The 26,774-nt window shown below is 38.8% G+C and overlaps 1 protein-coding gene across 1 annotated transcript in view; it reads right to left on the reverse strand.

The window, feature by feature from the left end:
- SMPD3 (sphingomyelin phosphodiesterase 3) overlaps positions 1-24,448 on the reverse strand; it is a 31,051-nt gene extending 6,603 nt beyond the window's left edge. Inside the window, exons 1-4 of the mRNA XM_054200973.1 lie at positions 23,080-24,448; positions 11,011-11,086; positions 3,894-4,049; positions 546-635 (exon numbers count right to left, since the gene is read on the reverse strand). Of these exons, the coding sequence (XP_054056948.1) occupies positions 546-635; positions 3,894-4,049; positions 11,011-11,086; positions 23,080-24,417 (1,660 nt within the window). The 5' untranslated portion in view covers positions 24,418-24,448. The remainder of the gene's footprint in view (positions 1-545; positions 636-3,893; positions 4,050-11,010; positions 11,087-23,079) is intronic.
- Positions 24,449-26,774: the final 2,326 nt, after the last annotated feature.

Consider the following 26,774-nt stretch of genomic DNA (forward strand, 5'->3'; position numbering starts at 1 on the left):
GAAAGTCTAATTCCTGACCTAAAACTTCAAGTTCAACTGAGTTTCACCAGGTATTAATATCTCAGAGTTCCATGAAATCTTTTGTAAGATGAACCCTACAAGTTTGTAGTGTTGTTGAATTGCTTTGTTACATCCTTGCTTACAGTATTTACAGAAAACCAAATGGAACATTTGAATCAAAAGCTGCAGGCAGAAAGTACAGAAACAATAGTTTGGCTTACCTCCCAAAGTAATCTAGAGATTGTTGTAAAAGTAGAATAGGTATGGGAAGGCACTCAAGTAGCTTGAGGCATAAGTTCTAGAATGTGGACTGAAGTTTGAGATCTCAGTTTGATTCTTAATTATAATTCAACAAGACAGTGTTAAGGTTTATAAAATAAATGTTACAGAAATACCCCATGTAAATATTTGGTCTCTACCAAATTCTTACTTAGCTAGTTATTCTTAGCAAATTCTTAGTTACCTGAACTACCTGCTGCTTATAGATGTCGTGTGAGTGCCACAGAAGTAAATGTTCATACACTGACAGCTAGGGAAGGTCTTACCAATTGCCCATGGTTTATCCTCCCCAGGACCAATTCGACACGGGTCTTTGTAGTGTGTAAACAGAGAATGCTGTTGCTCCAGCTTGTCCTCTGCAGGGAAAGATCAAACCCAAGAAAAGGCACATCAGCTATGTGTGGTGAACCTGTGGACAGTTGTGTGTTCTGCCACAACAGGAAAGGCAAGTCCTCCTTCATACTCAGTATACCGTTAATAGGGTGGATTTGAATCTGTTCAGTAGTAGCTTTACTGCACAGCCATATCTTGTCTTGATTACAAATTCCAAAAAATGCTTGCTAATAACAATGTTTCCCTGCAAAGTCTTTCTATGAAAGACATTTTTGATAGTTTCTATCTGTAAACTTAAGTTTTTTCAACATACTTCCTTACCCTGCCATTGACGCTGCATTGCTTACACCAGTACAAAATTTATGTTGAGATAGATGAGACAATGGAGAATTGGACTGACTTCACAATGTAAAAGGCTGTTTGTGGGTGTATACATACATCTTGGTAAGTCTGAAAATAGAAGCTGGTACTTTACTTGCTTCAGAAGAATTCACTGAATGTTTTCCAAGCTATAATAGATAAGAGAAAGGATAGGCAACTGATAATTTGTTTGGGACATTATCTAAAGCATCAAGACCATCCTAAACATAATCAGCATCACCTATCTAAGATAGATTAAAATTTTGTTGTGATTAATTTGCAAGTGATGAGCCAAACTTTACCCACCTGACTAGAAGACTTTTTATCTTATGCTGAAAGGTTTAAAAACATAATAGACTTTTATGCAAGTCAGTCCAAAGCAACCCGACAGTAACTTTCTAATAATGTTCCCACAGAGTGTGGATTCACTGTATGAATGTTGTCATAATGTTCTGTAAAGCTGGGGGGGAGAACTGAGTTGCAGAAAATTTGTCATAAGCATTAAGGTAGCTCGTGGACCTGGAGATCTTTGAAAACTGTACTGTCAATACGTCTAAGAATAGAAGCTTGATATTCATTGAAACACTAATTACTTGCCGTATCAGTCCGTGGAGTGGGAAAGAATACAGAAAATCATACACAGAATTACAAGAAGCTGATTATTGTTTTCTAAAAAAATTAATCTCAAAATGTTCAATTTTCTGTAATGCTAACAAATGTCCCTAAAACAATGAGTAATGTAAAAATGGAGAAGAAAACTTTAAAACATTGCATTAGTCTTGCTTAGTGAATAAGGAAAGAAAGCAATCTAAAAATAACAAATGAAATAGCTTAATTTCAGTTTCCAGGCTTGAGTGAATTTTAATGGGGAGGGGGATGTAAATAAGCTACACAGATAGCAAAATTGGTTTTTTATAACCTACTTTTCAGTCCTCTTTAGCAGTGGCTGCAATATTTGCAATTATTGCAGTTTTCTTACTTTTGCTTTAAAAAGACATTTTTAAAGCTTTAAAACAACAGCATTAATTATACTCTGTACTTGGGTGAGACCTTGGTTAGTGTGCCAGAACTTCTCAGGTAGATAATACTGACCATATGTTCTGCCTCACAGCTTCACTCCCGTCTGCGTGCCTCATGTGGCACAATCCCACTTGCTTTCCATTTGCTATCTGACTATCATATCCTTTGGTATGCAGCAGATTGTTTATTTCCCTGATGGACATCTTTGCCTCCAGGCCACTTCATCAATCCAACAGTATTGCAAGTGAAACAGTCAAATCACAGCAAATGTGTCCATTTCTATCCTGCAGCTTCTGTCTCCCTCATTGGGACTGTTGCAGTTGCCTCCTCAGCCTGCCTGTGTAGCAGCTTGGCTAGCTGAAGACCAGTTCCTGACCACGTTTCTTCCTTCCTTCCCTAAAAATGCACTACCACTGCTACCATTATATTTCATCCTAATAGGTGTTTGTTTAACTACAGTATTCTGTAGCCATTACCACTTACTATTTACCTCCATCCACAGTGCATAATGGATTCTTCTACCAGTCAGAGCACTTGCCAGTACCTTCTCTGACAATTCTGAGTTTCCTTAGGATCATATACTTGTGACTGATTTACCTTCTGTACATACAAGCTAGAAACAAACAACAGAAGGGCTGTGCTTTGGGTTGATGGTCTTTTTCTACCCAATTAAATGTTTCTTCATCTTTGCTGAAATCTTCCATTACAAGGGTCTGATACAAATCATGAGATTAAAGAATACTAGTTATTTTTGAGATCAGACAATGTTTGCTTTTTGTTTCTTAATTTTTTTTTTTGGTACAGTTGTTGCCCTCAGCCTCAGTTACGTAGGCTTCTTATGAGGACTACAGAACTCACACTAGACGCCGTTCACAAATTCACCTGTTAATCCACAAATTCTGGTCTGAATTGCCGAATCCCACAGCCAGAGCTCACCTGCACACTGCACATCTCCCTGATAACAGCACAGACAAAATCCCTCTGATGACACCTCTCACTGTACCTGCCTTGTGCTGCTCCTCCTACCTCAGTACTTCAGTTTTGGCCCAGTCACGCAAAAGGCCTTTCAGCCGTCAGCTGTGCGGCAGGCTGGCTGCTGTGCACCACTGATCCATTTGCCAGCTCCAAACCAGCAGAGTCAATTGCTATCACATAAAGGCAGCAAGGAGCTCAGCTGGGTGCCCTGAGCTGTACTGAGCAGGAAGGTAGAGTGGATGCACAAACACAATGCTCTGCACGCTGTGTTGGCAATTTAACTCTTAACAGAGCATAATGTTTATGTTCTGTGTGAACTCGCCACCCATTAATTATGGTTTTGTGGAGTTCTTTTTCTAGTACCCTCAGCATCCAAATATAGACAAAAAATATTAAAAATTTATTAAAATAAAAAAACCCAGAACTACACAGCGTCAGTTAACTTTTTCCAAGACTGACTCAGCAATGTCTAGTTGTCTCTGCAGCATTAATCTCCTATGCCTGTGTATATGCACTATCAAATTATTTTTAACTGCATGAATTTACTATGTTTTCCCCACAAAAATCTCATAACATATATGTCTTTCATTAGTAACGAAAATTCTAGGACAGTAGGTGTCTACCTAATTCAATAAAACTAAACCACTAGATCAGTCCTCATTATTGCTACTGCAAGTCACAAATTATTGCCCTTCGTGCCTTGAAAAACATCATGCTTAATAACTCAGCGGAGCTCGTAAGTGTGAGCCACTCTCCCTGGCTCATCTCAAGGCTGGTACTTTTTTTAGAAGTATCTGTAGCAATTAGATTTTTCCTTGCAAAAGCCAGTCACAACTTAGTATACTGCCATAACCCACAGGAATCAAGAACTTTCCTATGCCTTTTTGGAATAGGTAGACACGAGGAGAAGAAAACCCTTGTCTTACCAGAGGAGCAGTTATCGAAGTTGAGATCTCCACAGATTACATCAAATGCCACCAGCTCCTCTGGATTGGCTGTACTGGAGGAGGAGGTAGATTTTCTGAATTCAGACAGCCAATCTTGAAGCATATCCAGTTGCTCACATCGAACAGTAGTATCTCCTGTAGCAAACAACCAACCAATGAAAACAAGAAACAAGACCTCCTTTTGGCATGTTACGCAGCCACACATTTGTTGCTAAGCTATTGTTAGGCAACTTGAGAAAAAGGGTGCAAGATAAAAAATGGCATTGCTAATAGTATGCTCAGTACATAGTGCTCAGCCTATTGTGAAGTTCATTAGTAACCACGCTTTTTGTTGTTTAAATCTCTCTTTCTGGAATCAATTGTACTAGAAAACAAAGTGCATCTGTGCTGCAGACAACCGGTCAAAATAACGTTTCTAGCCACAGAAGGAGGATGATCTGATGCTCTAATGTTTGAAGTGGGGTAAACCACTTGATTTTTCTTTGCTTCGCTAATTTTTAAAAGTGAAAAATTTAACTTTCAATTGGTTATTAGTAACTATATATCAATGGTAAATTCAACTCACTCATAACTGTAGCAGTCCATCCGAGGAAGGGTTCTATTTGTATTCAAGTAAGAATGCCTAAACTAGAAGTATTTTTTTTGTATTTTTAAAGGTATGTGTAGATACAGGTTTGGGCAGGCAGTACTGCCCAAATAAAGAACCAGATCCTTTTCCCCAGTTGCAGGGAAGTTACACCAGGCCACGTGTGCTGAGGATGTGCCCCCATTTTACAGGAGTGATGTGAAAGGGTTGAGATTGATTGGTTGCCAAATATTTTTGTTTGTGAAACCATGTGACACACAATCCAGCTCTTTAATTATAGCAACTAACCACACTTAATTTCAAACACATTATGTGACATGAGGTCTAAGAAAAAATTAATTACTAGCCCTCTTAAAATGATTACAGGAAAAGATTGATGTGAGGAAAGGAGCAGAAAGAGACACATTCTAGAAGTAATTGTTTACCATATTGTCTTTCCTTTCTTTTTCTTTTGTTTTCACTGTACTTATAGTTAACAGTTATAATTTTGCTTGTTTCAGACTTGAAATGTCAAGTCAGAACATTATTTTCTTGAAAGTAAAAGATTTGTTTTCAACTGCCACAATCAGAAGGAAAAGCAGCAAACCCAGAATGACTTATCCTGACTACAATTTTATTTTAACCTAATTTACTACTTTGTGCTAGCTATTAAAAAGGTGTAAAATACGATTAGAAATGTCAGTTCTGTGTACGTCCAAAGCTGCTGTCAGGGGCCGCTATGGAGTTGGTGAATATATAAGTCTGCATCCTCACAGCTTGTTACTCACTCGTCTCAACTGCAGCTGTCCCCAGCACTCTATAGACTTTCAAAACATGAACTCGGCAGCACGCTGGAACTGTGTTAGCATATGGACAGACTTCAGGCCTTAGGACTTCACTTTCCTACCACTGTCAAACTGTGAGGGGTTGGATTTTCAAGAACATCTCAGAAGGGCTAGGAGTGCGGGGGTTAAAACAACAGTTACATACAAACTGAATCAGAAATGTTCAGCCAAGCATGACTTGATACAATCCTAAATAATTAAAAAAATATTAAAAAGAACATGGCCAGGGAAAGAAAGAACTCTAAGTAGGTTCTGACGCTGACTTGTCTCTTCAAACTGGTAATTCCAACAGCAAATAATCTGGTTTTTTTCTTCCATTCATGTTATTCTCAACAAATCTTCACCTGTTGGGCTATAATACTAAAGTAGGTACAAGTGCTTCCCGATCTATTCCCTAACCTGCAGCTTCTAGTACTTACTTCTCCCTCAAGTTCACACATTATCCTAATCACACAGCTTGACACAAATCCAGAGCAATGTATTCTTGGGAAAGCCCCTTGCTACAACAGCACAAGAAAGCCCTACAGTGAAGACGTAGCTAGACAAAAGCACAAGAAATAGGTCACGTGGAACTAATACAGCCTGGAGCAGGTGACACTAACCACAAAAGGTGTGCGTGACTAACATATACATTCTGATGAACTAAAGATACAGACGAAATTACAGATTCACAGCAAGCATGAGCTTGAAGGGGACCTCTGGAGATCATCTAGTCCAAACCCTCCGTTCAAGTGGGGTCAACTACAGCAGGCTGCTCAGGCCCATGTCGAGTCAGGCTTTGAATACCTCTGTGGTTGGAGAGTCCATAACCTCTGGATAACCTGTTCCAGTGCTTAGTCACCCTTGCAATAAAAAAACATTTTCCTTTGTCCATACAGCATTTCTTGCATTTCAGTTTGAGCCCACTGCCTCTCCTCCTGTCACTGGGCCCTACTGAGGAGCGTCTGCCACTATCTTCCTTACAGTCTCCCATCAGGTATTTTAAACACTTCGGTGAGATCCTTCCTGTAGCTGAACAGGCCGAGCTTTCTCATTCCTGGTGAAGCTTATTCAAATTCAGGACCTGTCCTTCTTTTGCAGCATCTGAATCTTTCTATCTCCTAAGGCCAGTATTTTCTTCTGGCCTGCCTTTTTTTCCTCATAACATAACTATTAAGCATGGTACTTGTTGACAGCAATGCAGTAATGTCTTGCTCCCCACAAAGTCCCGATTACATAAATTGCTTAACTTCTAAGACCAGCTTTTATATCCCTGAACTGTCCAGGTGTTTTTGCATTTTCTGTGACTTATCCATCTAGCATGGCTTCACTAGGATGAGTGATAAACTAACGCAGCCATTACCATACAGGCATAAAACTCAGGCAGCAACCCGTCACAGACCCGCGTGAAGAATGTGACAAACCCACTTAACTGAAACACACAAAGGTGAAATTCTCCAAAACAGAAAACTCTTGAGAAAAACAAAATACAGACAGGCAAAAACATTTTAGGAGGATATTGTGAAAGGTGTCTGGTAACATGCATTGCTATTATTAGAAGAGCATTAACTACATAGTGAGGTACATCTCCCTGGGTAAGAATGCTGAGCCTTTGGAGCAGCACTAGAGAGCAGATAACCTCAGGGCTCTACAGAAAAATAGCCTTGGAAGTCTAGAAACAGATGACTTTCATTTCTTTTTAGAAAAGCGTAGAACTTGTGATAGTCTGGCATCTCTGATTATCCCCACTAGAGGTCATAGAAGTAATTGCACTTTAGTACACTACCTGGAGCATGTGCAATGAAGTGAGCTACATTTCCATGACAAAAGATGGGATCCTCTAATGCGACTTGAACATAACTGTTTCTGAGATTCATATTAAACTAACAGTGTCCAGCTTACTGCAGCTACACAGCAGGTACTGCATGTATCTGTATACAAAAGTCACTAGTGAGACTCAGTCTGACCAGCTCCCAATGATCAATAGCTTTGGAGCTGAAGAATGAAGATAACTAAACTAATCAGACATGTGAGGAGAAGCCAAACCTGTATCCAGAACAATCAGGGGAGCAGACATTTCATAAATTGCTGCTGAGGTGAAACAGCATCAATAAATACTAACAGAAGAGAACTAGGTAGTAACTCCCAACACTAACATTCAACTTCTCTGTCTTCCAGCCTTCAGCTCTAATTATGTCCAGATAGAATCACTAATCTGATTGACTGCCACCAGTGATTAACCAGAGAATACAGATTTGTACTAATTGCTCTACACTGTTTTCCTCAGTAACTGGCCTGGAAAAATGCAAATAATTGTGTTGTGACTGGTTCCTGCAGTCAGCCTTTCTGAATTCTTCGCAAGTTCTCTTCATCTTCAAATTTTGTGGAAGTATGAAAGGGTAGTGTGGGAAACTTCAGCCACCATAAATAAATACTTCACCTTTGTTCATTATGGGATAATCATATTTGCACTTTCCATTTAATTTTGAAATGCTTAAGTGAAATCCTGGCTTTAGTTAGGGCTGCAGGTAGGTACTATATGCTGAGGAGGACTGTTTTGTCCTACTCTCAAAGACGTTAGGAGCACTGTGGTGGCTGAACAAAGCAGCTGACAGGCCTAATCAGATGAAAGCTCCAGTGGAGGTTTTTAAAACCAGCACTGATAAGTGCTATGGGATATATTGGCAGGGAACCTGGCACAACTGAGAGGAGGGGGCAAGGGCAGGCTGCCACAGTATGGATATGTGCCAGCTTTGCTATTTCAGAAACATCTGGGGAATCACTGCCTAAGGATGTTTAGCTCTGAGGTTACTCCTGATTGCACAGTCAGAATTCTAAACCTTGAGGGATCTCTGAGTCCTGAGCTGAGTTCTGCTTGAGCTGTGTGTAGGTTTGCAGAGCCTGAAACTAGAGAAGCACAAGTTGCCAGTTACTGTGAATGACCAGATTCACGCTGAACGCCAAACAGGGACGTGAACAAGGTTACCAGACAGCATCCAGCATGCTACATCAGCTGGACCTGGGCTGGAATAGCTTGAGGTTGACTCTGTTTTGATGGCTTGGTGGGGTGTCTGAAAGGCATGACTCAAAGGGACTTGGGAGGTGGGTGGATTCTAGGCAGCAAAACCTGTCCAGAACATTAATCACTGACTAATTGAAAGATGTAAAAGAACCATGTAAACTTAACAGCCCCTTGCAAAATAATTACATTCAAGTCTCATTAAAGGATCCCTTCATTTGTCACTGAAATGCAGCTATTTCCACAGTGGAAATAACGAGCTGCTTCATAGCACCATTCAGTAATAGCTAGAGAATTGAGAGGATAAACTAAATCTAATTCTAAAGTTTTATCGAAAAAGGTGAATATCAGGTCTGAAAAAACAGTAATTGCTCAGAACAGAGTTGAGCCAGCCCATTTCTTGAAAAAAAGCATTAGTAGTTCGTCCCTGACCATAAGCAGTTGGATCCCTTCATTTTATACTCATGTAAGTATCAGAACTGTCAAGTGTAAGTTTACGTATCCTAGAAAGGAAGCCAAATTGCACTCAGCCGTGTATGACAAGATGATTTAAATGGCTAACCTTTTAAACAGTACTTGTTTTTATAGATACCACATCTTTACATCGTTGAAGCGTTTTTTGGATAATTTTTTAAATGCGTGAAATGTTATGAATCAGATGATACAAATCAGAAAGCACAGCTCTGCCAAACTTATGAACTTTAGTTTTCCATTTCATTACATAAACTAATATGATATATCAAAGGACAGTTAGACTCTTAAATCATTGTCTGCTCTATTTGAATGTAGTTTGAACCAGATAAGCCTAAAAACACGAAGCACGAACATAAGTAGGAAAATGAAAGGTTGTGTTTTACCCTTGAAGAAGCTTTAGGCTGACTTTGAAAATAGAACATTACTTCCCCATTATTCTCCCCCCTCCCCCTCTTCCTCTTTAATATTTTAGGGACTTCACAATGTGGTTATCAAAGACCAACTGAGAATACATGGCTAGGGTAGCAAAAAGGAACAGGACTGGAAATGGAGGTTTATAACCTAAACTAGAACGGCAACAAATCTCAGCTCCACAAAGCAATCTCACAGTACATTACCATAATTCCAGAGTTAAAAATAGAAAACCAGAGAAGGATGTTACATTGTTAAAACCTAGCTGAAAAATTAATGAATCTTCTTTAGAACTATCCAGTCTCTCTAATGTACTTCAGGGACTGGCAGTTTTGTTCCCAAGTCTGTCTCTCTGCGACTGAAGCACTGACAAAGTAGAATGAATGCTAGCTGCCTGGCTGGGTTAACCTAGACATGCTGTAGCGCAGAGGTTCAAAGTTCTACCATTTATAATACATTACTGTCTCGCCTCAGTCTGCAGCATACATGCTGTCTTCAGGCAGGCTAGGAAGGCTGTGTTGTGCTCTCCAGCTCTCAGCAGCACAAGAATTGCAGTTGCATCAAGTAAAACTAAAGATATCCACCCCCTCTGGCTAAATTAAATTATGATCTTACACAAAGTAAAGGTTAGTAGATTTGGCTTTTATTTTATTGCTACACCTATTCTAAGTATAGAGCTGATAGCTTTGATGCAAAAGACAGGACATACACACAGAAAATTTTCCATAGAAATCTCCAAGAATTTCAAGTATTTGTCAGTTTTAACTGATGAGTGTTCAGGTGAACAGCTAAAATGGAGAAGCATCCTGAGTTCAAAATGTAAGCATCAGAACGCTAAAAGTGGAATAAAATGACCTGAAGTTACTCACTTCTTTCCCCTTGCTTTCTGTACTTGGGTTGCAAAATGGAGATCAGGCCACCCATCTACCTCAGCCTTGTTCTGAATATTAGTATTATAAGGAGAGCTGAATGTTGAGATACTATCATAAAAAAAGGTCATAAGATGGTTGAGGAGGAACAGGCTCCACCACAATGTGACAGAGCTACATGAAATTCCAGTCTGGTTATGGGAAGCAGTAGAGTCCGTGCCTCTCTTGGACACAGAAATCTGCTATTAAAGAACATCTCATTCTTTTTTAAGATAATTTAGTGAAAATTCCATAAAAAGCTTTCCACACCCTGCTAAGAGTTTTTGCATTTTATTTATCTTTAACAACTTTAGAAAATATTGTTTCATGAAACAAAGGGCACAGAGCATGCTCTGGCATGCTGTAGTAAATGTAATAGTGGTACTGCTTTTAAACATGACCAAAAGAATTTTTCAGTAAGTGTATTAATTTTCTAGCTATTTATGTATGAAATGCTCAGGTCAAGAACCAGAGAATTTGGGCTTATTTGAGCTGCTGACTTCTGAAGGAAAAACTGTCCCAACTTTTATCTTCTGATAATCCCCCAGTTATGTACAAAGAAATTTAAGTTTATGTGCTGATATGGGTTGTTAAATACTGTTGAGTAATGAACATAGTAATGTATTTGCTAAAATAACAGTATTTGGTTTAGAGGGAGCAAGAGAAGAAACGCTCTAAAAGGATATTCTTTGTTTGTGTCCTGTAATATTTAATTACTCCGAGACTGAAAATGTGAAGGTTTGGGGATATACTTGTCTACCCTTCTTTCTTCACTATTTCACTGCTGTTTGCAACGCACGCTGCACTTTGTCACAAATACTGGAGGAGCAATGCTTTCTACTTTTGCACAAGAATATCACCACAGGCCTAGAAATAGTGAAAATCAGGACAGTACCTGCAATAGCTTGCAAGTGAGTGCAGGAAATGTATCCCACAATTCTTTGGTCCTGAGGTGTACTTCCCACTTGCACCTGGAAGGGAAGGAAGAAATGAAAAGGTGACTAATGGAAGAGCTCATACAACTCCACTTCCAACCCGAGCTGTGCAGCCTCAGTACATGGTATTGGCCTTTTTCACCACTCTTTACAGCCAGCTCCATTTTGAAAAAATGCACACGCATACAAAAAACCACCAGAGACACACTGGGGCTCACTGGGGTCCCACCTGCTGCTAGCACACTGGCTTCTTCCTGACCACCACTACTTCAATGTTTCAATGTTGATCTGCAGCACATGCAAAAATTTGACTTCCCTCTGCTTTTCGCAATCCCATTGGTTCTGTCCCAGCTGCGCTGGCACTCTTTTGCATTCCAGCTCTTGTTTATATGCAAGATTCAGACCCACCACCGAAGTGCCATGTAATACTATCAGCAGTCTCATGCTTGGTGTCTGTGTAAGACTAGCACGCAGAAGGAAAAAAAGTGCCAAGGGAGTCTGGGGAAAAGGATGAAACATGAAATAAATACTGGGTTTGACCATGTTTTCTCCATTCCACAGCAACTTTTGGATTTTGATGGATTTTCTTTTTTTTACATTCTTCTACAAAGGTGCTGGGGATTTTTGCTATGTCTCAGCAAAGTGTTTACATTCTTCAGCTCACAGCAGCAGCCCCCAGGTCTGTCAACCAGATGAAAACACAATGTGTGCCCCTGCTCTTTCACACAGAAGAGGCAGGGCTTCCAGGGAAGCTGGAACGTAGTATAATTCCTCATCTATATCATATGCGTGATGCATATGGTTTTCCTGTTGGCGCTTAACATGGCAACACTGCATAGACTACTAAGGAAAATGCCCACCGAGGAAAGCTGTACTCAGGGCTCAGAAAACAAACACACAGATGACTCTCCTTCACAAGGCGAGACTCAAATTTCAGCTGATACCTCTAAATAAGAAGCAGAGCGTAATATTTCATACAGACACAATTTTGTCAGCTTGGTTGGTTTTCTTGTTTTTTAGCTATCCAAGAACCATCCAATTCATTTTATAACTGTAAAGTCAGCTTTGCAGTAAGTGAACTTAGAAGTCATTTGGACTCAACAATGCCTTGTTAACTTTCAGGTTTTGTTCCAGCTAGAAGAGCATGCAGTGAACAACTTGCATTATTCTGCCCTCAGTCTGTTCAGTCCTCCTTTAGACAATTTCCCAAACAGATATTGATGGTGTTCTTATTGCTGTTCCCATGCAGTTTAACCTGCTTCAGGGAGGGTGAAGGCAGAGGAAGACAAGGAAAACACACACAATCACTGGTGGATCACCCTAAGCCAGAGGATTCTCCTAAACTCACAAGATTGTAGCAGAGTCCCAAAGGATATCTGCTGTCAGGCTGTCAGTGACTACTGCAGAAGCTTTGCTACGCAGACCTTTTCCTTCCTCCCTCAGGCTACCTTGCTCTGAACAGATCACCATGTGATCGATTAGAAAAGATGAATTAGAGGAGCGTTCTCTCCAACTTTTATGCAACGTATGCCATTCCAATAGAAAAGTGGGAAACCATTAGTTTATATCCTCCACTATCAAGGGCAGGCAGGTGTATGAATTACATATTTTCTGAACTTAATAAGTCAAAATCAGATTTTCTCTGAAAACTATATATTGTAAAGTCTCTACTAGTTTACAAATTTGGAGTCTCTCTTGCTGCAGAGAAAAAGTACGCGTCGTACATCTTTCAATGCCATCTACTGTAACCACACTGAAAAGAAAATACTGCATGTAAAGTTTTCTGCCTTACAGCAAGAATGTGTGGTTTATAATCCTCTTATTGACTAAAGCAGATGGAATCATTTTCAGTGTCTATCCAAAAAGCATAAATGATTTAAGTCGAAAAGCTGAACACCCAAACATAAATTACAGTCGGTTGAAAAAAAGAAATCAACTGAAATTGGTTTTAGAATTTCCTGTGCAGCCTTAATGGAGTGCCTGACAAGGCCAGTACTCATCAACCAATTTATGCATAGAATAACAGTCATTTCTATTAATCATAAATAAATACGTATTGTATGGTGTCCCTGTGTGCACAGATCTATACTGAAATGGACTTGGGATCTTTTGCTCTCAAAGAATGACAAGAAATGGCCAAGAAGAACAAAAAACTGCCACTCTATGGGGGTAGGTGACCGGGGTTGCCACCCCAGGGGGACAGTGCCCCAGGGCTCTGTGCTAGGAACAGTGGCTGCTTTACACACAGTCCTAAGGGGAAAAGGAAAGGTGCTTTCATAAACGCTCTCCTAATTTTAAAAGAGCTCAAAAGCAAGCGCCGAAGACATTAGAATTTCCTTGGAAAGCGTGAGCATGGAAGTACATCCAAAGCAGCTCGTCTCCCAGATTGCACATTTCCTCCAACTTTTTTGACTTTTGGGTTGTTGTTTTTTGGGGTTTTTTTTTGAGCAGCAGTATTGATGTAAACCACCAAGCAGAGTCACTTAGAGTATAATCATAATGGAGGCAAACATTTGTGACAACTACTAGGAGAGAAAATAAATATCCTTGCAGCTACCTAGTCAATTCCCAGCAACAGCAGAAGCACTAATATCTTAAATATGGTCTGAAATAAACCAGTAAGGAAAATCTGATTATTCGGTCTAATTTGGTATTTCACAGATGGACACAAATCCCATCCACAGATGGGATGTACAGACAGGAAAACTACTTGACCTCTGGAATATCACAAGCCCTATAATTCTGCATAAAAACATTCCTTTGTGTGGCCAAATACCATGTCTACTTTTAGACTGTTCCATTTTCAAGGGTATATTATGTTGTGGTGACTCGGCCTGAGCAGCTACGTGGCAGTCCTGCAGGAAGGCAACACGGAACGTTCACTTCAGCCTGCAACGTGGATCTTGGCAGGAAGGTTCTACTTCCACCAAACCAAGTCAGCACTTCACAAATAGAACATAATTTTTGCTGCTTAATGCAGAATAAACTTCTAAATTCACATTTACAAAAAAAAAAAAAAAAGCAAGCAAATTGCTGCAGAGTGGCTCCTTCACCATAAGCCTAACTTAGGTTCTCCTCAACTCTTCTACTTTAGTAGCTCTGTATCAGTAATACATTCATCAAATTACCCTGCTATAGGGAACTACTTCAGATACTGCTTTCTAAAAAATCATTGTCTAGTCTTAGTCATGTCATGGACTCTTCTATGTCTATGGAAATTTACAGGAAGGTCATATCAAATATATTTTTAAGTTCCCAATATTTTAAAATATGATAATTATTACAAGGGGAAAAAGTTTATGTGATATCCTGTTAAACTCTGATGTTACACAGAGGAAAAATTAAAACTGAGCAAACGTATTTGTGGTTTAATAAAGTGTCCCAATGATGTAACAGAAACAAATTAATATTTTTCAATATTATGCTGAAGTAGGCAAAATACATTCCAATTCTCAGTACATCTGCAAAGGTTAAGTAATCAAACTAGTCAAACCTTTGGAAGCTAGGAGTGGATTCTCACCCTGTTACACCACTGAACATTACATTTTCTTAGCTGTTGGGGGGGGCATAAAAAGCTCATTACAGATGAGAAAGCGACTTTTTTCCATAAAGGAGAAAGCGTACTAAGGTTGTGTTTGGAATTCAAAATGCCAATTTCTACTGCTACGTATTTACATTTGTCCCCTGCCTGTAAATTAAATACGTAAGTGTAAAACTGACAGCTCTGAATTTTTATTTGCAGTCAGAGTGCTGCCTCTATCAAATACACAAAAAAGTACTTGACATCAAGTACTTCTTTTTATTAAAATATTTCATCTCTATGCCATAGCACATTAGTGCAATCTACTGGAGAGACCATGCTGATATTTTGCTGTACTGTGGCAAAACTCTGTATATTCCCATAATTGTGTATCAAAAGCTTGTCCTATATGGACTGAGGATTGTATGTCCTCCAATTAGACTGGTGTCAGGTAAGTTACAATGCTCATGAAAGAAATCAAGCCAACAAGGCTATGGCAGAAAGATTCTTGTTGACAAGAAAAAAACCCAGCATAATGAATAGCAATAGTTGAAATTTTAGAGCTAGAGTGAAGGAAATAACTGTAAATTCAATCACATTACTTGCTATCAATCATGGGCATTTTCTGACGTAACTAGAAAATCTTGTACATCTCATGTTTACCATACTCCAGTATAAGAAGTATACAAAGCTGCAAACATGACAAATATCTTGTCTTTAACAGTTTATATTTACACACAGCTGTCCCAGCAGTGCAAAACAGTTCTATTACATCTGGATGTCAAGAAAAGCATCAACAGATACTTATACAAAAAACAGGGAAATGCTACCTAAATACCAGGGAGATTTCAATACCAGCTTAAAAACCAGCTTGAAACATGTCATCACTGTGTTAATAAATCATCGGCTACTTGGAAGGAAATATTCTTTAATGCTTAAAAATTTGGGCCATGCCACACACGAGAAATCTCTCTCGATTAAAAGAATCAAACTAGGTTCTCAAGCACTGACCAGTAATGTGTAGACAAAAACAAAAGGTTTGTTGAGAGGGGAACTTAACCTTCAGTGACATTGTCTAGAAGCTTCCCATTGCCAGGAGGCGCCATTCAAAAAAATCCTAAATAAAGTAGACAGGTTCTTAAAAGTGTACCCTCCAATGTGAAGGGTTTATAGTCATACATACATTCCCTTCATGGGAAGCAAATCCAGATGCACAAACCAGAAGAGAGCTAAAATTTTCTTGTACTCCTGGAAAAAAGAGTTCCACGGAGTTTATATCACCCTACAATCTACACACGGCCAATAAGGCCAAAGCTGGGAAAGGTAAATAATCTGACTGCAGCATTAAGACTCCTTCAGGGAAATGGGATGCTACACAGATTAGCTCTAGCTTCAGCCGTTATAGTTTAATTGCATCTTGGACTGTAATGAGCAAAACCATTCATTTCATTAGTTGACCATGACGGTGGAGATTTTGCTGTTGGAATAGATGTAAACTGTAGTACTGATTCCTGCATTATTCTTTTGAAGAGGGTATGTCTCCAAAGTAATAGACCTCTACAGCAAACGAATTTACAGTCATGACAAGAACCAAATTAATGATGATCCTATTAATAAAAACTAGCCAGGCTGAAAGGCACACCTGCATGCTCTGTGGAAAAAAAACCCTCTCTCTTTAGAAACAAAAGCATGAACACTGCATTTGTAAAGATCGTCATCCAAGCAGGGGCCTTGAGTTACTGTTTATCTTGGAAATAAAACACCCCAGACAGAGAATAAGAGCAGGGCACAGAAACAGACTTTACAGGAGATGTGACAGTGACTTACTCCCACAGAAATATTCCTCTTACCATATGTAGTCAATATTGTTTAAGTTCAAGGGAAGCTCCATTAAAAATCCAGGAGCATGAGATTCAAGTGAATTACTGCAGATAAAACAACTGTTTATGCATCAGTAGCACTATCTCCACACACACTCGTGGCTCAGACTTCCCTGGTTTGATGCTCTGAGGCACGCTGGTAAAAGTACACTCTTTGTACCTCCCTATTTCAGCTACTGTGGGACTGTCGTTACAGACATCCTATGGACCTATAATGAGCAAAAATAGAGTGAGGAAGACAAATGAAAGAAATGGAAAATACAGTTTCTCTTTCTTTCCAGTACAACTATTCCATAATCTCCCAAATTGTATCAACCCCTTGTGGACATTTTTTTTTCATTACAGCGGTTCCCCAGGACAAACAGGAGGGTCGGCACCAAGAAACTAACTGGAATAGCCAGACAAACTGTGTGCACAGTCTTCATTCCTGCTACTGTTAAGATGCCAAGGAAAACTTGCAACTACTCACATTCACAATTCAAACATTCCTGTCCCACAGAGATGACGTAGATTAGCGGTAAGATGTATTTTATTCCTGTACTTTGTGTTCTTTGTAGTAGTTTTTTGGTTAGTTTAGACATAGTGTAAAAAGATCTATCTTATTTTTAGTACACTGACAGCTCTGCCTTTTGCCTTCAGGGATGTGTACCAGCTTCTGAAGAAGATGCATTAACTAAGTTACGAATTTATTATAATAAATATGTTATTAAAGCATCTTAAATAAAGAAGTTACAAATGTTACAACGGTCAGCTTAAAATTCTGTTTGGTGCTCTGCAGTTCTTTCTAGCTACATTTGTACTTGATTATTTCAGAATCCTATTTTTCCCCACCTACCACATGACAACAATTACTGTTCCATGAACTCAGACAATTAGTTATTTGGCAAAGCTTCATTAAGCTTATATGTGAGGGAAAGTGGCTGTAAATTGGTGCCATGAACGAAGGGCTCTTCCACTTCTGAAGAGGATAAAGCCCACAACTCACATTCTCTCAAACCTGTATTTCACTGTGCACAACAGTTGTAATTTGTCCCCATTAATGATCGAGAAAAAGACTGTGATTAATAACGTTAATTACATCAAAGTGAAGGAACATGGTACAGCGCCATGGTAGGGTGGTTTTTTTTTTTTTCTTTTTTAAAAAAGTCTCAAGCAGTTTATTGGACTCTATCCAATTCCTGCATTAACATTTTATAGCAGTAACTGAACATGTGGAAAATGTTTAGGTTACCCTCCTGACTTAAATGGCACAGCTTTAGAGTTCTCTAAACAAATTCATGAACAGCACTAGACATTTCTTTTATACATCATGGGATAACTGTAGATACTGGACTACTGATCACGGACAAGAAAATCTAACCACTGAAATCTTGATATGATCTTTTACTGGAGTCAGAAAACAGCCATTCCCATTTTCTGTGTTATTCCTAGGTAAAAAAGCCTCCCCTCAATATGTTGTGCAGCTGTGTAGCAGAAGTTGCCCCTTCGCTCTCAGCCATGACACACACAAGTTGGCATGGGACAGTAAGGAGAGCTTAAGTTACCCAAGCAACATGTATCTACATCAGCAGTATCAAAAAGGAGAATCACAGAGGTTAATTCAGGGAACCCTCATTTTATCAGACAAAGCAGGCACCTCCAGAGTAGCAAAGAGTAAAAAACGGGCTTCAGAGCAGTTGTGCAGTCAGAGCTACCACTCCTTCTACCATCTGTTACCACCATATCAGCTCTTCTGAAAACAAGTTAGCTTTGCACATAAGCAAAGGTTGCTAGGTTTCCTTTAAGCAATGAATAATAACATGTTATCCGCACAATTACTGTACTTCCTGAGAACAGCATTAATTTTCAGAGAATTTGAAAAGTAAATCTGTTAATAAGCTTAGGAATTAATATTAATTAAACACATGTTCTTTCAGAAATTTAGCAAAAACCACAAGACGTATTTTTTCCTTTTGCTTTTGTTAGAATACTATTAGCTGTTCAAACTACCCACCAGACTGGGGTTTTGCTTTTGCTGTGTGTTCACATACTGTGTTTTAAGCAAGCTTTCTTATTTTTGCTAAAATCTCTCTCTTGGCAGATGCCAAAACCCATAATAATCTTCTACTAAGAACGAAAGGAAGAACAGCCTTCTATACAGTATACTTCCACATATCCCAGTTTCGGCGGGAGGCAAACCACTCCAAAACTTCCTCAGTTAATAGCCATTTTGAGAATAACACCTCTTTCACTCACCTCCCTACCCCAAGTATGGCTTAGATTTACAGTTACAGCTATTACAACTTACGGATAAGAAAGAGGCAAAACTTGTCAGCAGAAGTGACAATTTTTATTGGATTGATACAACTGGAAAAATTTGTATAAGCTCTCCAATTCAGTAATTCATCAGGTCAAGTTAAGGTTGTTTTCTGGTTTTATTACACTAATGTCCAAAACTTACACAGCATCCCTGGAAGACAGTCTAACTAAGGCTACATACTAATCCCTCTATCTAAAGATGGATGTTGACATTTGGAAACCTTCTGGTAAATTACAAACAGGTGATGCATTACGCAATTTCTGCTCAGCACTCATTGATACCTCTTAAACATGGTTTGACTGCAAATCATCATCCAGTTTCTGAAAGGGACATGTATTTTAGAACTCCCTTTAAATTCATCAAAACCACTGTGAATTAAACTTATGTACATGTCAAACCAACAGCTGCAGAGTAACTGAGAACGCTGCAATCTGCATCGCAGTATATACAGATATACACAAGCTCGCTTTTTAGTTAGAATCACCAGCACAGGGTAGCATCTGGGTCAGTCCCATTTCCCTCCTCTGTCTGTAGCAGAGCAGCAGCAAGAGACAAGTGGAGTTATAAAACCTACAAAGCAGACTAAAGGGTTCTTTTCTCAGGCATTTTAAATTAATGTGAAATGCAATGCTAGAACAGAGAGTTACAGCAGAGTCTCCCAAGGGCCCAGACTGTCAAAGTATAAAAATGGATTGGCTGATTTATATATTTGCTAACTACTTCTCTGAGTCTTTAGCGGCAACTAGGAACAGTGGTTTAACACTTCAGACATGAAACTGTCACTTAGATGTAAGTGACATTTCCCCCCTTCTTACATATTTTTTTTGTGACTCTGTCCCTCTTACATCCCAAAGAGAACCCCAGATTGGAGGCAGAAGATCAAAGTGCTGAACATAAATTAGTCCTCCAGTTATGAAGAAAATGGGCTTTACACAGTAGTCCCTCGCAACTATGTCTCCCTCATGCCTTCGTGGAGGCTGACCTGGAAAGCATCGGCCTATACCGATGGAAAAACCAGTCTGTAATCTGTCAGGAAAAGGCCAGCAGCAGCACCCCGCGTGGCAGACATCTTTAGGAAGAGAACTGACAAATTTCCTAGCAAAATTCCTTTGCGCGGTTCTCCAGATAGCTGTTAGGCAGCATGAAGTCAGTAGTATGAAAGAGCGTTAAAAGCCTCTGTGATTTACTTCCAGCTTCCTTCCTTGGTTGTGACACCCCCAGTGGTAAGCCACAATCAAATCACTTTACCTTCCTGTGCTTTAGTTTCTCCTTCTATTAAGCAGATATTGACCTTTCTTTATTATGCGCTGAGACATATGAATGAAAAGCAGTACATAGGCACTGATCGTTATTATAGCTACTAATAATAACCCTTGAGCTGTATAAGTCTCTCAAGTAAAATAATTCTGTATGACTAAGCAAATCTCTCAAATCCTTCCAAATCTCCACCTGAACTTTACAATGTAGATGGTGAAGGCAGGGCAGGGAAGAGGTGGGCAATGGAAAATCATTTCCTCTTCACTGGAAACAGAACCTATTCCAAAAGGAAAAAACGTGTGAAACACTTGGACCTTGGCAGCAGGGATCTGTTTAGTAACACATTGCCCCCAAGACAGTTTTGCCTTTTTGTTCAAAATAATTCAGCCTTCATTAAATGTTTAGTTCTGAGACTTTTAATTTATCTTCCTAACATCTGTATTTGTAGTAAGGAGACCAACCATACTTATTAAATGAGAACCAGTTTCCTTCTCTGAACGTTCTTTAGAATTTGGATGTTGGGTCTTCCATGAGGTTCAGAAAGATTTGAATAAAGGCTTCATCCTCCTAATGAGTGGAAACATTAAGTGATTTTATCCATATTTTCAAAATACACAAATCTCCCCTCACTCACTTTTCACAGCTTTTTTTTTTTCTTCAAACAACATACAGAGCAATTGCTCCTTTATTCAGAGCTGGAAGCTATGCAAAGGGAACAGTCTTTGTAAGTATATTTGCAAACCAAAACTAAATTGATGTCTTTTCTACTTCAGAAATGGGAGCATTTCTGAATGTCCTCATTTTTCAATGAAGAACTGAAAAACACAGACTTTGCACAGGGCAGAGAGACTTAACTGCATGCCACTACTGAATGGAAAGCAATTAGGAGACTCTTGTTCTGCACCGCTCTCTTACTGTCTTTGAAACCACACTGAGATAAACGCTAATGTAGGACTGGATACATAAAAAATATTGTAAGAGCCAGTAAAAGAAGTATCTATAAGCTGTCCATTTTGAATGGCAGAGCACTGGCTAGAATGACGCCTTCCAACCACAGTTACAATTCACTGGGATAGCGGCAAGGTAGCAAAGCGTAAGACCTCAGGACTTCTGAAGTTAATGGACTGCTTCTCACTGACGTCAAAAACAAGCCAGGCTTTTACTTACTGTAGCTTTTGTCTCCAGAGTCCACACACACTCAGTTGCTGATTAAACACTACATCAAGAAAAACAACCTTCAAACCTACTTTATTTCAAAGCTAAATTAAATAGTTCATTCCTACTTTTTTTTGTCAAAGAAAGAAATGACCAATGATCACTTAATGTACAATTAGGACAGGAAATCATTTTGTATCAGGATAGACTTAACTCAGAATGAAAAATATTTTAGGTATAAAGTACAGCATGTCAGAATGACACAGACATAAGGAAAAATGGTCTTTTAGCTGGGCCAGAATTCTGTCATATTTGAAAGAATGTAGTCATCTTTGAATCTTCATAATAATGGGTCCCTATTCCCTGCTCAACTGTAACATTACTTAACAACTTGAATCCATAATTAAGTTCATCATCCCAGTGGAATTTTGAAAACAGGCTTAATTTTCTGCAAGAGAAACAGAGACATTGCGGCCTGCTTTGACTCAGCAATGAGCAGCTGAAAGCAGATTGGTTTTAACCTGTTAATCCCTAATATATGCATATGTTGAAGTGTAGCCTTTATGACCCTGGTAGTATTTACGCTGCACATGTATGTTCCTTTTTTGCATGCAGCACTTCATGATGAAAAAAATAAACTTTAGCTGTTTATAAACACATAAAAGACTACAGTATAGAAAGCTTAGACCCAATTTTTGGAAACCTGCATTCAGATATAGATAGGCTTTTGTCTATGTCAAATGTCTATGAAATACTGGAGTACTATCAGACTGCAAATTCTAATATTTGGGGTGTCTACACAAGACACAATACCAAAAGTTTTTGCTTCATTTACAAGTTACAAACAGTGGGTACAAAAAACCCCACTGATCCTTATTAACAATCCATATTTTTAATGGCTATTAATGGCTTTCGTTGAGAGCAAATGATTTTTTTTGAAAAATTAATTTTTTTGTTGTGAGCATATGCACTAGAAAGTACATATAATTTGAGCACCTAATATATTTTGCTAGCATTAGGAAAAAAAATCAGTTTTTAGTCAGTGAAACACATTCCAAACTGTGACTAAATCACAAAGTCTGAAATCCAATATCCTAGGAGATCTTCAGATCTGTCTGGGTTTGGGTCTACAGATTTGGATCTCTCCACAAAGTTTTGGTTCTCAATTAATCACAAATTAGAAGAGCTCACTTTCCAGTTTATGAAGAGCACAGCCAGATTCATCCAAGAATTACTCATGAACAGCCACTAGTCTTGGAAAAGCAAATCATTACATGCAGACTTTTATTTCTGCTTTTCATGATTTACAGAAGCATAACCCCAGGCTTCCTGTTCTCACGACCATTAGTTAATTTAAGTAAACTGTGTTAATAAAGTGAAAAACCTCTCTGGCTCCCCAGTGTCCCAGGCATATTTTTTCTGTTTACTCTTCTTCATGTCTCTCCTTAACAATTCTTTTGCAACCAAGAGACAGCCATACGTTTCATTGCAATTATTTCAGTTTTACGCTACTGGCATTTAGACTTTTGATTCCCACATAAACACACAACATGCATAAGCTGGTTTCCAATAGTAATGTCCATTGTACTATACTCGTGTTACGAAGCTTAGAATTTGTGCATTTTACTAAAGACATTTCTGTAAAAAAGAAACTAAAATTACATGAAAACTACTTCAATTTTTGACACTTGAAATTATATTCAAGTTCTACTCCCAAAAGCCCCTCATTATTTCATGCACATCCATCACTTTAACACAGTATCTAGGCCACAAAACCTATATATAGGTTACATCAGGTAATCTAGATCTGAATAGTGCCTCTTTGAATGCTAACAGAAGTGACTGAGAGAAAATAATGTAACTTAGTAACTTATCACATCCGTAGAGTCAGTATTTATGGCTTTGAAAAGGCTCTTACCTTGAGAAACAAGGCTCCCTTGGAAGCCAAGGAGTCCGTTCCTCTTCCGTTGGGGTAACAGTGATAGGCAGCATCCATAACAGGATAGCGGCTGGCAAAAAGTAGACCACTGTTCACAAACTTAAAGCTACAGCAGCCATGGCAACTGTAGACCCCAACATCATAGACAATATATTCAAAATAGTGATGAAGCTGCTCTTTCAATTTCTCTGCAGCTCTTTTGTCAAACACTTCCTGCAAACACAGAAAGTCTAAGTTGGCAGGGAAGAAAGCAGAGATCTCATGATCAAAGGTCTCATCTGTATGTTTCTTTTTCCGCACTGAAGTCTTCTTCATGATTGAAGCTTTGTAGAGGAGCTTGTTGTTGACAGTGCTTTGGTCCACTGTACCATCTCCAACACGAACTTTAACTAAGGACTCTCGTGAAGCAGAGTAGCTGTCTAAACTCCCAGAATCGCCTTCTTTCTGTTTGTGGTTAGGTGTTTTTGAGATCTCCACATCACCTTCCAGTGAGGGCTCTGCTGGGCCACTGGCATGAGCCTGGCCATTGACGGTATCTGGTTCTGTGTCTGACATGTGGCCATTATCCTCTCCATTTATGCGGACAATGCAACTGTTTTCCTCTCCCTCATTTGACTCTCCAGCTCCACCTTTATCTTCTCTACTATCCTCACTGTTGTTTGAGCCAGAATTGTCTCCTTTATACTCCATTGATGTTGTCCTTTTGATGCCAGCATTAACAGTACGATTAGTGTTATCTCCACCCTGGGGGGAGACCAAGCTGCTAAAACTCGCTGCACTGATGGATGTGTTGGTAGGAGAATCTATGTATATTTTGATCTGTGGTCTGCTTGCCCCATTTCGGATCCTCCGGCCAATCTCTTTAGCCCTGGCCTGTGTGTTGAAAACATTATTAAATCTTGCCAGAGAATCTGGCAGGAGGCAAACATTGGCACTGCCAAAGCAGAAGCTTTTCCCATTCCCTGCAGCCTTCCATTCAGTAAGCAATGTGGCTCCATTCGCGTGGTTCTTGTCTTCTAGTCTGGAGTAGATATACGGCCGTCTGGCTGACTGGAGCGGAGACCATAACAAGAAGCCAATCAGAGCAAAAGGAAGCGAGGCCACCAACAGTGCCAAGTAGATGGGAGTGGTAATAATGATGCAGAGTGCGTGAAAATAGCACGGATCATCTGCTCTTTGACGTTTTTCATAGGTGGTTGGAACAAAAGAGGCCACAAGCCTATCTGCTAACCAATAACATGGGAAAATCAGGCCCCAGGAAAAAGAATGCAGAACTGATAGAAAGCTGTTGGGAAATGGGGAAGTGTATAAAACCATTGCAACTTAATTATGACAGCACTTCAGGGCCTACTACATGATGTCACTAAGTCAAGCATCTGTAAGAACACTGGGATAGGGCAGGGGAAAAAAGGTCCAGTCAGGAGTTTGGTTTTTTTCCAGTGAGAGTCAATAACAAAACTTTAAGAGCACCATTTCACTGTCTTGGAGTAAAAGTGAAACAAGGCCACTGTTTTCGTCTGGCTTTTTGGCATTTGTATTTGTCAAAGGATGTCATTGTTCACTGGAGGCTGCCATAACGAAACACTCTGGAGGCAAAAAGGAAATCTGTAAAAACAGAAGCCACAAAACATATGTAACAGTTATTAAAAGTTTAAAGCATATTTTCTCATACCAATTTTGCCTTATAGTCTGAGTTATTTCCCTTTTTTGTTTAGTTTACCATTTTTGATAGTCTGTTAAAGGCTATGGATCTAGGGCAACTCCAACAACAAGGGACTGTATTTCTGCAAATGAAATCGGTACATTGACTATTTAATGCATATGACTACTATTATCATGAAATTTTAGGCCTTACATCGAGAAATATAGTTTGGAATTTCTTTTCTTTTATAATCCATTCACACTAATATTTATATTAGCTGTTCTCAGAACCTTGCAAGTGGAGTTTAGCAGTTATCTTTAGGCTGCTCTGAAAGACTATTACATCTAGTATTTTATCACTGAAGTTGTATTTGCTTCAATTGCCAAAGTCCTTAAAAAAAAAAAAAAAAAGAGATGTGATGGCACTGGCAAAGGCACATTGTATTTAAGAGCAGAAAACATCTGTTTGCTATAAAATGTTATCTGCTTTGCTGCCCTTTAAAACGAGTTTATTTAAATAAATTAAAATACTCTTTGTATGGTTGCGTATGGTTTCAAATTTTTAATATTCAGTTTATTAAAACTATTAAGTCAAAGTACTTTGCTTTAATATTTAGGTATTTAATACTCATTATTTATTTCAAGCTGTAGTTCAATTTCATTCAGCTAAAGCCCAGAAAACCTCTGATAAACCTCTGCTAAAGCCCAGAAAACTATGATTTCCTATTAAAGGTTTCTTGTATCTAGTGAATACATAAGCAAAATATAATGATAATTAACATCATTGTTTTTAAATTCCAATTTTCAGCTTTGAAAGAAACAATACTAATTGAATATATCAAACAAGAAAAACGGTTTCGTGTCTTTCCGCTGAAGACAGATGACGTCTTTCAAAAGGTTTTGCTACCAGTTGGGAAACTCTGACCTGAGGTATTTAGAAAATGTCACGATTAACCCAAGACATCAAATTGTTAGAGGTCTGATCTTATAAAAAAAGTTTTCCAGTATACATAGAGCTTACATACTTTTTTTAAAAAATAATTTAAGTCATCTTAACAACTTGTAGTAAGTCGATGTTTTAACACAGGTTTTGCTAATATGAAACACAAATTGTTTTTAAAAAAGAAGCACTCGCATTTATCAAACTTTATCAACCTTGAGAATGGTTATCACCAATGAATGCAATGTCAGTCTCCATAAACTGAAACCGTGACATTATGCAGTAAGAGGAGCAAGCTAGATGGCTGATGAAAGCACAATTCCCATTTACAATGTTTCAAGTTTCAAAACGAGAATGTAAATAATATTAAGCAGCACTGAATAAAAACCATTCACCAAGTAAGCAAAAGAGAGGATTTGCACTGGACCGTGCTTCAAACCCCATCTTTATTTTTGACATCTTAGAGAAATGAAAATTACATACATATATTTACTGGCATAAGTTCAATTAAAATCTGGGGCTCCCAGGGAGCCAAAATTAAAGAAATGGTAGTTTGATGTGTATTTTAAACATTCTGCAGGGCACCCAGAGACAGTAGGGCATTTTTATTTAATAGCAAACAAAACAACGATATGGGACACAGAAGAGAGAAATACAGTTTTACAAAGCAATGCTGCCTTAGAAACAGAATAAAAATTAAATTCTCCAATTTTCTCTCACCTTTTAGATTTCCATTTCTTCAAACCAGGCCCTTGCAACTAATTTATGTTCCTACTGTCAGCATATTTTTAATTGTGGTACACATGCAATACCAGCCTGCCAACACAGAGTATACTGTACAGGTCAGAAGTGACAAGTAGGGCATTAAAATACACGGCTTAACTAGCTCTCTTTTTACCACACATATTTTTTGATTATTAATGATATGAAAATTCTTCCCTCAGATTCCCGATCAGCAGGACTAAGAGTACTCACAGAACGTCAGATTTATAGCCACGCGTTTTTGGTAGGCACCATGGCAAAGAAGTTTAATGGAGAAACAGATGAAGATGAGATAGTTTTGCAGATTATTTCTTCACAGAAGTGAAAGGCA

This window comes from Rissa tridactyla, chromosome 4 (assembly GCF_028500815.1).
Source record: "Rissa tridactyla isolate bRisTri1 chromosome 4, bRisTri1.patW.cur.20221130, whole genome shotgun sequence".
Lineage (NCBI taxonomy): Eukaryota > Metazoa > Chordata > Aves > Charadriiformes > Laridae > Rissa > Rissa tridactyla.